Genomic DNA, 12,690 nt, shown 5'->3' with positions numbered 1-12,690 from the left:
ACAAACACTGTAATCACCACACAGGCCCAGGAAGTAGGAAAGAATGGCAGAGGCTCCCTGGGTCTCCCCAGTCACCTCCTCCGTCCTCTCTCCAAGCAGGAGCCACTCCTGACTTCCATAATCATCTTCTTGCTTCTCTTAATGGTTTTACCACTTATGTACGGATCCCGAACCTACACGATGTAGCTTTGCGTGTTCTTGGATTTTACAGAACTTGAATTGCACTGCATGCATATTCTTTCAAGACCCGCTTCTTTCCCTCACCACAACTTTGGGAGAGTCATCCCTGTTGTTCAACATAGTAGCTGTAGTGTTTCTTCCATCACTATTCTAGTCCAGCCTGTGACTATGCCACAATTTATTTATCCATCTACTGCTCATGGACTTGTGTGATTTTTCCAGCTTGGGGCTATTACAAACGACACTTCTAGAAACACTGTTCTACCTATTTTCTAGGATATTTAAATGTGGTTTTTTAGTTTTGGTGTTTTGTTTTTGAGAACTTATTCTATCTCTAGAATCTGTGAAGTCTCTAGTGTTGTGAAATCAAAACTAGTTTGTGCAAAGAAGGTAGACAAGATTGGAAGAAATCAGTGTGGTCCAAGATAACCCACAGGGAAATCATCTGGAGAATTTGTTAAATATGCAGATTAGACGGCCCAGACCAACCGCAGAAATGAGGACCTGTGGAGATGAAGGTTGAGAGTTGCACCTCAGCAGGCTCGCTGCCCGCCCCTCCCGCGGGTCCCGTGGGTCCCCAGGTCTCCTCTTCCTGTGCCTGGGACATACCTCGGTGACTGGTACAATGCTGGGTCACTTTTTTTTTAATGTTTATTTTTGAGAGTGACAGAGAGACAGTGTGAGGCGGGGAGGGGCACAGAGAGAGGGAGACACAGAATCTGAAGCAGGCTGCAGGCTCTTGAGTGTGAGCACAGAGCCCAATACAGGGCTCCAACTCACGAACTGTGAGATCCTGACCTGAGCCAAGTCAGACGCTTAACTGACGGAACCACCCAGGCATCCCCAACGTTGGGACATTTTGAGAGAGGAAGGGGTAGTTGTGCCTTAACACCCAGGAAGTCCGTTCCCTGCTGCTTCCTCTGCTGTTGGCTCCTCGCAGTGGTGTGCCAGCAACGTCTGAGAGGACTCTGCACTTAGCACACCTGCAAGTGGAGGTCCCAGCTTTCTTCTTCTCTACACGCCAGCCCCCTCCCCTTGCCCATGACCCAAAGCCCTATGCCCATCCTGTCCAAATGCTCTAGAACATGGAAGTCTTTTAACTAATTCTAGTCTTTCTGTGAGCCTTAACAATACTTTACCTCAACAAGGCACCTACATTTCGTTGTTTTAAACCGATTTTTAGTTTTAAATTCACAGCAAAAAGTATAAAGTACAGAATTCTCATGTAGCCCTGTCCCCAGACACACACACGACCTCCCCTACTAGCCACATCCCACACAATGGTAGGTTCATCGATGAAATCTACATCAATACATCATTCTCAACATTAGTCTGGTTTATATTAGGGTTCACTCCTGGTGTTCACACCCTTGGATTTTGACAAATGTTTATTGACATGTATCCACCATTCACTACTGTAACAGTCCTCTTTGTCCCACCTAGTCATTCCTCTCTGGCCACAACCCAGTCTTTTTACTGTCTCCATAGTTTTGCCTTTTTGAGAATGTCGCATGGTATGGAGTCTTTCCAGATTGGCTTCTTTTAACCTCGTAATAGGAATTGAAGTTTCCTCCAAGTCTGTTCATGGCTTAGTAATTCATTTCTTGTGAGCACTGAATAACATTCCACTGTCTGGATACCACAGTTTTTCCACTCACCTAATGAAATCTTAGTTGCTTCCAAGTTTTAACTATTATGAACAGAGCTCCTATAAACAATCCATGTGCAAGTTTTTGTGTGGACGTTAAGTTTTCAGCTCCTCTGGGTAAATACCAAGAAGCGCAATTCCTGGATTATACGGTAAGAATGTTTAATTTTGTAAGAAACTGCCAAACCGTCTTCCAAAGTGGCTGTACCATTTTGCATTCCCGTCAGCAAAGAATGAGTACTGTACCGCATCTTTACCGGCATTTGCTGATGCATTTTGGATTTTGTCCATTCTAATAGGTGTGCAGTGGTATCTCCTTGATGTTTTAATTTAGATAAACCTAGTTGTTTGTTTTTTTTTTTTTTTTAACAACCACTCACTTTTTTCTCTGTGGTTTGGGCGCCTAGAGTAGGCAATTCTTTTATTATTAAAAATGGTCTTATTTAACAAAGATTTTTTAAGACTTTCTTTTTCCCTTTAAATATAGGTAAATGCAGAGGGGACACCGGAGGAAGTTTTTCTTCAACTCTGCACAGCTATTGACTCTATTTTCTGAAGGCAAAAAAAGCATGCACATCAAGGAGAGTGGAGACAGAAAAAAATATTAAAAGGCTCATCCCTTAACACAATATTGTTTCAAGTTAAACCGTTTGTGTCCCCCATCCCTACCCCACCCCAGATCCTGACATTGCTGTTTGCTTCTGAGCTTGACCTTTCCGAGAGGTGTCTGGAAATCATGCATGGTGTATTTGGTATTATCTAACCTCTTCTTCCTAATTCAGACAGCCGTCCGCACCCCCAGCACGCACACTCTTCCGTCATATCAGCTGTGCCTCAGAGCTGCTAGCTAGTACGTGAACAGAGCGTGGTGTTCAGTTGTGCCCTCAGGACCTGCTAGTCTGACCATTTGATTTCTCTGTCATCAAACAGGGGGTTAGCGCCCCCCTAATGCCCCATCACATTTTCCTTCCTCACCCCAAGATTTACATGCTGTTGCCTGATAAAGGGCCTTACCATGGGGCGGGGAGGCACCTGGGTACCTCCTCTAGTGGCTGTTTCCTCAAGTCTCATCCACTAGTAGCTCAGAGCCAGAGAGACTGGTCTGATAACTCCAACTGGTGATAAGAAATATGATTAAATTTGAATATTTGATAAGAAGTAAAACAATGTGAAATTGTATAGCTTTTCCAAGGCTGTAAAACCCAGACTAGTCACCAATAACATTTCTGCATTCATTTTTAGGAAACTGGCTACTACTTGGAATACTGTCATATGACAAAGAAAACAAATTGAATAAATTGTCTAACCTAATCTCTTTTACACCTGGTGGTGCATTTCAGCAATTATACATTAATACCAATGACCAAACATAACGTAAAGCATGAGGTGATTTGTTACTGCGTTCACTGGAATAATGTCAACTTATAGTTTTGATTTTATAAGATCGTGTATTTATTTATTACTGCCAAACAAGAAAGTAACAGTAACAATACTGATGTGGGTGGGAGAGGCATGTCAGTACATGATGTTTAACAGATCCCAGTGCTGTATTTGTTTCATGCGGGCCTTTTCCAGGGCTGTGCAAACCTTATCATATCCATATGTAAAACTGTGCTTTACCCTGCTTCAAACCAGTGAGGTTTGGGTTTTCTTTTGTGTTATCAGTTGCCAAATCAGAGCTTCTTATATATTCTACTGGAATAACTGCATCTTCCATTCAGTCACTACAAATGACCATAGTTTCAGTTTGCATGCCGTTCTTTTCCCTTCAATGGTCGTGCTGATAAGGATCCAATTCTGGGACAGAATTGTATTTTTACAGTCATTTTTTTTTTTCTTGAAATGGATATATGTACAAATAAAATAAATGGAACACAGCATAGCTCTTTTTCTATTTATTTGTAACTCACATCATTCTGGAAAGCACTTGAAGCCTTATTCCAAACAGAATTAGAAGCAAACACAGTTAATAGTTGAGATTTATGATATGCTCATATGGTTTTAATTTTGGCCGTAGATCAGTTCTGAGCTATTACATAGAGAATTCTCAGTGTACTCATGATACATGGTAATTTTTATGTTTCCTTTTGCCCTAGCAGTCATTCTTAAACAGAAATGTAGTGTTTGCTAAAGAAGAAATTAAATATCTTTGGTTACAATTATGCCTGTATTACCAAAAAGGGGCATGTTCCTTCAACTCACACAGTTATCAAGTACTTTATTACCACCCCAGTTGTCTCACTCTCTGTACGGGAGCACAAGGAGCATTTGAGCAAATTAGAATCAGAGGGTGAAAATGATCAGTTATGCCAAAAACACAGAATGACTCTTTGTAGGGATTAACATTCTTTAAACACATACCACATATTGGCAAACACAGTTCATGCCTACCACAGCTCGGACAGCTTGAGTACGGGATAGGAGACAACAGATGCCGTGACCTTTATGGCTGTAGCTGGCTGTCCTCTTGAAAAAAAAAAAGAATCGGCAGAGGTAAATAAATGGCTTTGCCCCTGAAGAGGATCTGGAGATGCAACAGACTGCTAAAACGTGTTACGGACGTGGATGGCTTGAAATGACATCGCTACTTTAAAGTCACAGGATTTTAAAGCAGGAAAGGATCTTAGAGGTCTCTGCCCAGCAGAAGCCCTTGTGTGTATGTGAAAGACATCAGAACACAATCCAAACTCCTTTACAATGGTCTACATTCAAGGCCTCACCTGCTCTGCCTCTGTACCCTGTATCACCCCATCAACTACATTCTCCTCTTGCTCGTTTGGCTCAAGCTACACGGGCCCTCTTAATGTTGCCTGAACAAGCCAAGATCTCTGCTGGATCAGACCCTTGTTGTTGCTATCCCGCCTCTTCCTCCAGGTTATCCACAGGCCAATTCCCTCACTCCGTCCAGGTCTCATCGAGCGTTCTTTGATTATTCCATCTAAAATGACAGTCTGGTCCTCATTCTTCCACCATTTTTCTTCAAACATTATTTTCTTCACAACATTTATCTCTGCCTAACTTTATGTAATATTTTATATTTATGTGTTTACTGGTGCTCTTCTGCATTAGACCATAAGGCTCTAGAAGGGCAAAGCTTTATACCCTCCATCCCACACACAATTATTAAAAGCTAACACTTATATCCGCTGAAACTTGGTTATTTCATCTGTACAGTGGACATAATAGTAAGCAACCTCACAGAGGGGTTGCAAGTATTCAACAAGTTAGTAATACATGTAAATCATTTACTAGTTCCTAGAGTTCAATAAAAGGTGGTTCTTTGTCAATATTTGTTGAGTGCCTCACTTTCACAATTGGGACTGGGACCCAGAATTTCCACTCCAGTGCCCTTTCACTCTAAAAACATGGCAGAGAATCAAGGTTTACGGCCTAACTGGGAACCCAGAGGAAACCATAATCTTCTCAGCCACCCAGGCTTGAACAACATCCTCCAGATAAGATAGGATGCAATTCTTCAATACTCTCAGAGCCCTATAAAGATCTCCTGAGGCAGGCCCCCAAAGGGCCCCACGTAGGCACTCACAGACACACTCAGACATACATGGTCTCTCCTACCTTTCTGGAGAAAAAATATAACTCATCAAAACACTGATTATACTAGTACTAAATACTTATTAAAAATCTAAGAGGCAGGCAGGCCACAGGGACACAGATAGGGATGGTCTTTGTCCTTATGGAGCTAAATGGGATAGCACTTCTCAAAAATTCATTTAATTGGCTACACGAAAAAAAAGTTAAAAAAAAAAAGTATTTTTTTTCTGGGATTCTATCAACAGGAGGTTATTTTCATAAGTTTAAAAAATAAAAATACAACCTAAAAGGTCAATGCCTCTATAATCTCTGTGGAGGAAAAAACCACTTATCTGGAAAAAAAAACAAAAAAAACAAGTACTTCCAATTCCATCCAGTGCAACTAGAACAATGGCTTTCAAAATCTGTTACCTACATTAAGAAATACAGTTTATATAGCATGCCATAGTAATAACTAAAAGAAGACTTTCACAAAACAGTATTTATCCTTACTACCTGTGATATGCTATTTTCTTGAAAAAAAAATGTTCTTCATATCTCAGTACACTGTTGTCTTCTGTACTGTAATTTAAACACAAGGGGAAAGGGAAGGAAACTGGGTAAGGCATACTATTAGGTTAAGTTAGAGGCACCAAGCATGCATGGAAATAAATTCTGTCTCAGGCAGGACACTTTGCCTAAAGCCTCAAGATCACATGTTTGCTGTCAAATTAGAATATGTAAATTATACGTCTGGGTGGTTTTCTAGAACTCAGTGCTGTCTTCCCATCCAAGGATCTGCTTCCTATTCTGTACCATGAACCTGGACCTGTCCTCAGGTCTGTGGCTCTAGGAACCATGCCACACCAGGGAAAAAGAGTGAAAAGCAACCCCTACACACTTCCATCTCCAAACCTTAGTGATGCCTGACACAAAGGGAATGTTCTTGCTCCATAAATTGGGTAGTGACTCTGCAGCAATCTGTCTAGGTTAAAATCTAAGCAGGACCACTCTGCTAACCATATGACCTTGGGCAAGTTATTTAACCTCTCTGGCTAGATCTCCTCATATGAAAACAGGTTAACAAATGCACCTTTCTCCTAAGGTTGCGAGAATTAAATCTGCTACTGTATGCTGGCTTGGCTCATAGTAAGCACTTACTCGGTTTTGCGCTTGTTATTAGTGCACACCACACCAATCAAAGCCTCCTCTGCCTAAACCTTAAAGCAGTGGTTTTAGGTGTCACTAAAAGTTCCTTCAATTCTTATCAAACAACTTGAACATAGTATTTCAGGAAATACATCTGACCTACATCTGACCTACCACTTAATATGCAAGGCTTTCACAAGTAGGTCTATGTTGTCTCTTAAGGCCAATACTTCTCTGTAGGAGATCGAAGGACTACTTGTAAAAGACAGCCCTGCCTATTCCTGCAGTCCACCAATTAAAACACCACCACCATATTACTACTCATGCTACTACTACCGCTGCTACTATTACCATATAGGGCCTTTTTAAGCCAGGAGGACTACTTGCCTGGAGGTGAAAAATGCAAAATTAACACATCTTCACTCAAGCAGAAAATAATCCTCTTTGCCACTCAAAGTTCTCAAAATCTTTGCTCTTGAAAAATACAGTTAAGTGGATTTATTTTGTGTATTGTTTACATCAGAATTGTATCACACACAGCCCTCTTCCAAAGCATACTTTATGGGATTTTTGAATAAACCTGAATGGTCCTCCCCCAATAATCAGTATTATTTCTATACAAAAACAGAAGTTACTACCAAGTGCTGCTGTCTTGCTGCAAGAAGGCAGATTTCCTAGCATATATCAGTTAACATTTAATATCAAAATGCCCAAACGTTAACAACTCCTTCTTCTTCCCCCCAAATACTGATTCCAGGGTAAGAAGTAAAGCTCAAGTCCACTTCCTGTTCTTCCTGATGCAATATATTTTATCAACATCAGTAATCTTTAGTCAATATATTACTTTAAAATTCTCATAGTTCTGTACTTAAAATAACATTACTTTTCTCAGTTAAAAAAATTCAAGGTATGATTTTAGTACCCTACAACATATTGAAGGAGTATTAAATAACGTTCCCTTGACTTAAAATCGGAAAAAACAGGGGACTTAGTCCAAAAACTAGGTGAGTATAATACTTAATCTTAGAATACTTATGTGATCTCTTCCAATAGTCAATAATAATTGCCAGTGAATAGAGTGATTTTCAAAAACCATCTGTTTAAATTAAACATGTGAAGAGGCTTACTTTCATCTAAAAGAATTAAGAGTAAAATTTTTCAGCCCAAGTATAGTTTTCACATCTGGACATTAATAATAGCCTTTTTAACCATGGTGTGTGTTCTTTTTGTAACCTAGTTTAATTAGTGTCTCAGCACACACTGAGTGAAAAGATTACCATCTTCTCTCAGAGCTTCTCAAGTTCATTTCCATAATACTATATAGTCCTTACTCTTTTTCAAGGACAGAAAGGTAAAGCAACCCCCTAAAAAAAATTTTTTGTTTGTTTTAACACTAGTAAAACAAATCCAAAATCTAACCAAAAAGGAAGTCACAACAAGCATTCTATAATATAAACAGACAGTATCCACATAGTTTATTTCTCACAGTTCTCCTGACAAATGAACATTATTCAAGAACATACTGTATACACAGATAAGAAGAAACATACAAAATGTTTTAAATGATGCACAACAAAATCCAGCAGTATAAAAGAATGCATGTGAACTCTTGCTCACTGCGCAGACTAAATTTAATCACTTGTTTAAATAGTAATAAAAATACAATCTTTTATGGATCTTGTGCAGACTACAAAAGAGGGAAATTATTACCATATATATGATTTTTATATTAGGCAGTTTTCTTTGATGAGTTGCACTGACAACTCCAAATACAGAGGCAGAAGGCTGTGTATTTTAAAGGAATTAATGTTGTGAATTAGAGACTTTACACAGTTACTACCACTGGCACTTTTCACCATAGTTTGTACACATCACATGATCATCTTATATAACATTACATTTAAAAAATATATCTGAGCGACAATTTTATAACATTCACACACCATGAGCTGGTCAAGGAAGCAATGCCACAGTGCCTCCTGTAGTGCTTCGCTGTTGGTAATAAGGACAGTTCATTGTGGTTAAAAGAAATTAGACATCAATATGGTTAAGCAGCTCCGATTTACTAAAGGCCATCAGTGGCCACCACTGGGACAGTGAGTTCTTTTAAAGTGTTTATCCTAGAAGCAAACACCATCATTGGTTAAAACTTTGTCTAAGAAGTCAGCTTCTGTGCCGAAAACTATTTTCACAAAACTGAAAGCTACTAAACTGTTTTAATATAAATACTTTGTCTTCTCATTATCCTATTTATGACCGAGTTCTTTGAAACCTTTGGAATTTACTCTCTTTAATGTGTGCTCTCGTTTCCATCTCACCCATTTAATATCACCACCTAAAAGGCTTTAAGGTGGTGGTGAGAAATTCACCAGGGAAACCCTTTGCTCACCAGGAATGCTCGGCTGCTGAACAGTGATCTAGAGCCACAACGGTGCAGAGCTGGACTTGACAAGAACACTCAGGAAGCTGTCATGCTGTGAGTGTCATTTCAGGGAAAGCAGAGAATCTTTCCAAACTGTGCACATAATTCACAATGATACCATTGCTATGTGTTGAAGAGGACTAGTATACGATGTTCTCTTCCATGTCATCTGTTTGCTGGAAAGTAGTTTGGGTCAAGGTAATTATAACTGGTGCCCTGGGACACACAGTAGTCTCTGTCTAAGAATGTCTCTGACCTATAAACAGGTTCTAATTGGTGATCTTCCTTGTGAATATCTGTTTCATGTAGGCTGCAAAGAAAACACACACACAAACACACACACACAGACACATCAATGCACGGCACTGGATGCATTTTGGAGTAGATATTATAAAACTTCCTCACAGTTCCACTTCTTTAATCCACCAAAATCTCTAACGGAAATTTACTTGAGATGTGGTATAATTAAAGAAAATTTCTTAACTGCCTACAACAAAGCTTAACCCACTAAATGTGGTCATTTTCTAAGTAGTTTGGAAATCAAATTCACTAGTGGCTGAAAAGCTCTTTACTTGTCAAAACTGAAGACCTAATATGAAGAAAACACTTACCAGTCTGAACAAGAATCACAGAAATCCAAAGACATTTCTGGAGGACAATCCTGGCAGTGCCACCGAACACCCTGGATAGGTTCTATGCCACAGTTATCGCACTAGAAAAGTTTCAGAGAGAAAAATATTAAGCTACATTTTTCCAAAACCTTTTTTTCCTGCTGGGAAACAAAGGATGTGCACAAAAACATCTCTCTCCCCAAGGAACTAGACAGTAATATAACATGAAAATGGTTGTAAATTAGATATAATTTCTAGCAAACTAGCACAAATTTCATTCATTCAAGATGAATGTGCAGGTGAGTGACAGGTACATTATAATAACCAAGGGATGACCTTCAATATGTTCCACTTTACTTTTAAAAAAATTTTTTTTAATTTTAATTCCAGTAAAGATACAGTGTTCTATTAGTTTCAGGTGTACAATATAGTGATTCAACAATTCTATACATTACTTACTCAATGCTCATCATGGTAAGTGTTACTTACTACTTTAATTGACTTTTTAACATTTTAAGTAGGGGGTGCCTAGGTGGCTCAGCCAATTAAGCGTCTGACTCTTGATTTCAGCTCAGGTCGGGATCTCACGGTTCGTGGGATGGAGCCCTGCGTCAGACTCTGAGCTGACAGCATGGAGCCTACTTAAGATTCTCTCTCAGGATGCCTAGGTGACTCAGTCGGTTGAGCGACCGACTTTGGCTCAGGTCATGATCTCACGGTTTGTGAGTTCGAGCCCCATCTCAGGCTCTGTGCTGACAACTCAGAGCCTGGAGCCTGATTCAGATTCTGTGTCTCCCTCTCTCTCTGCCCCTCCCCCACTCGTGCTCTGTCTCTGTCTCAGAAATAAACATTTAAAAAAAAAAAAAGATTCTCTCTCCCTCTCTGCCCCTCCCCCATTCATGCTTGCTTGTTGCTCCAAAATAAACTCCTTTTAAAAAGTAAATAAAATTTCAAGTAAACCATTTGCAAATTTAGACATTTGAGTGTTAATAACTATTTATTTTTTAAGTTTATTTATTTATTTTGAGAGAGACAGAGAGAGAGAGAGAGACAGTGTGAGGAAGAGGCAGAGAGAGAAACCCAACCTGGTATCCTGCTCTCAGGAGGGCCCAAAGGGGGCTCAATCCCACGAACAGTGAGATCATGACCTGGGCCAAAGTCAAGTATTGGACGCTTAAGTGAGCCACTCAGGTGCCCCAATAACTATTTAAAGGTACCTCAGACCAATGTATAATGACCGTGATTGAGAACCACTGACTTAATACCATAGTTAAAACTGTATAACAGAACTACTTAACAAGCTATCATTACCAAACCCAAGAGAACACAAAATCCTCTCTAAACTTTTATCTTACTGAATTATTCTTCAAAGCCTGAAGAAGCCTAATTACTAATGCCCATAACAAAGAAAAGGCAGATCTACCTCCTTCTTAGTGTGGTGGCATTGTGGTAGCCCTCAGTGTCTCCGGGACAATTTTGGAAATAAATCTCATTTCTAGTTTCTTTGATCATCAGACCAACTAGAGTGACCGACAGGTTAGTAAACAAGCCACAGCTGGGTCTTAGGGCAAATTTTGAGAAGTGGAGAGTTTCCTCTTGAAAGGCCAGAGATACCAATTAGGAAAATTTCTAATGGAGAAGCAAGGTCATGGAAAGATCAAGAGGAAAAATCATTTAATACAGTATGGCTAATGGCCATACTAGAGAATGAGAGGTATAATTTTAAGTTTCTGTTTATCAGTCACAGCACGCATCAGTATTTTTATGTATACCACTACCAGCAAATCTATATCTCATGGTCTCAGTTTTACTTCCTCCAATCTCACCAAGTACAGCCAATTCTAAAGTCCAAAGGTTCTCAAACTTGTCAATCTCTCTCAATTTCCATAGCCACCAATCAAACCTCAGACATTCTCATCTTTGGTCTAAATTACCAAAAGAATTTCTAACCAGTCACCCTGCCTCTAGCTTTGCTTTCTTCTTTCCATTCTCCATACTAAGTCCAGAATTATCTTTTTCTCCTTCACCTATTTTTTTTCAACTACATAAATAACATACATGAACACATTACTGTTTACAAAATTTAACAATACAGCTGTCAGAGATTATCCACTCTAAACCCACTGCCTTCTCCAAGGTTATCTATACTAATAGTGTAAGTAACTGGAATGATTTTTCTGAAATGCAAATTTCATGTTACTGTCTACTTAAGATTCTTCAATGGTTCCCCAACCTCATTAAGGAAAGTTTAAACTCCTCAGTAAATCTCAAAGGCACCTTAATAGCAGCACTACTCTCTGATATGTTCTCTAGCCATAGTCAACTATGTTTACTAATTTAACTTCTCTAAATTCCTTATGAGACGAAAACAGAATAAGGACAGAAACCGAGTCCATCTTGTTTACTAATGAATCCCTAGCAGTTAAGCAAAGTGCCTGGAACATAATGGGTATTTCAAAATTTTGTGGACTGAATGGATATATTTCTAGTAGCCTGAACGGTGAAAAGAAATTTCTCATCTATGAACAAGAGCAACAGCTCCAATGGATGAAAGGATAAAGAAAATGTGAAACACACACACACACACACACACACACACACACACAGGAATATTATTCAGCCCTAAAACAAAAAGAAATCCTCCATTTGTGATAACATGGATGAGAAAGTGGAGGACATTATCCTAAGTAAAATAAGCCACAGAAGTTAACAAGTGCCATATAATCTCACTTATGAATGAAATGAAAAACTCAAACTCAGAAGCAGAGGGTAGAACAGTGGTTGCCAGGGGCTGCGAGGTGGAGAAATGAGGAGATGTTAGTCTAAGGATACAAATTTTCAATTGTAAGAGAAATCAGTTCTGGAGGTCTAATGGACAGCATGGGATTAATAATATGGTACTGTATACTTGAAATTTGCTAAGAGAGTACACTTAAGTTTTCTCACCACACACACACACACACACACACACACACACACACACACACGAAAAAGGTAACTATGTGAGGTGATGTTTTTACACCTTAATATTTTGTACACTTTAAATATACACAATTTTTGTCAGTTATATCTCAGTAAAACTGAGAATAAGAAAGAAAAATAGCTAGACAAAAACACCTCATATTTTACCTCAAAATATAGATACCTGT

The 12,690-nt window shown here is 39.2% G+C and overlaps 2 protein-coding genes across 10 annotated transcripts in view; one reads left to right on the top strand and one right to left on the bottom strand.

Moving 5' to 3' along the window:
• AK5 (adenylate kinase 5) overlaps nucleotides 1–3,705 on the top strand; it is a 258,183-nt gene extending 254,478 nt beyond the window's left edge. For both annotated transcript variants that reach the window (XM_047871638.1, XM_047871639.1), the window contains one exon: nucleotides 2,316–3,705. In XM_047871638.1, the coding sequence (XP_047727594.1) occupies nucleotides 2,316–2,384 (69 nt within the window). In that variant the 3' untranslated portion in view covers nucleotides 2,385–3,705. The remainder of the gene's footprint in view (nucleotides 1–2,315) is intronic.
• Nucleotides 3,706–4,436: 731 nt separating this feature from the next.
• ZZZ3 (zinc finger ZZ-type containing 3) overlaps nucleotides 4,437–12,690 on the bottom strand; it is a 107,612-nt gene continuing 99,358 nt past the window's right edge. For 7 of the 8 annotated variants that reach the window (XM_047871631.1, XM_047871636.1, XM_047871632.1 and 4 more), the window contains 2 exons: nucleotides 9,542–9,642; nucleotides 7,954–9,240 (listed from right to left, as the gene is read on the bottom strand). In XM_047871631.1, coding sequence (XP_047727587.1) covers nucleotides 9,096–9,240; nucleotides 9,542–9,642 — 246 coding nt within the window. In that variant the 3' untranslated portion in view covers nucleotides 7,954–9,095. Of the gene's footprint in view, nucleotides 5,942–7,953; nucleotides 9,241–9,541; nucleotides 9,643–12,690 lie in introns of those variants that run through there. The other variant, XM_047871637.1, reaches the window with a different exon arrangement.

This window comes from Prionailurus viverrinus, chromosome C1, assembly GCF_022837055.1.
Source record: "Prionailurus viverrinus isolate Anna chromosome C1, UM_Priviv_1.0, whole genome shotgun sequence".
NCBI classification, from domain to species: Eukaryota; Metazoa; Chordata; class Mammalia; order Carnivora; family Felidae; genus Prionailurus; species Prionailurus viverrinus.
This window is presented reverse-complemented; position numbering and strand designations above follow the sequence as displayed.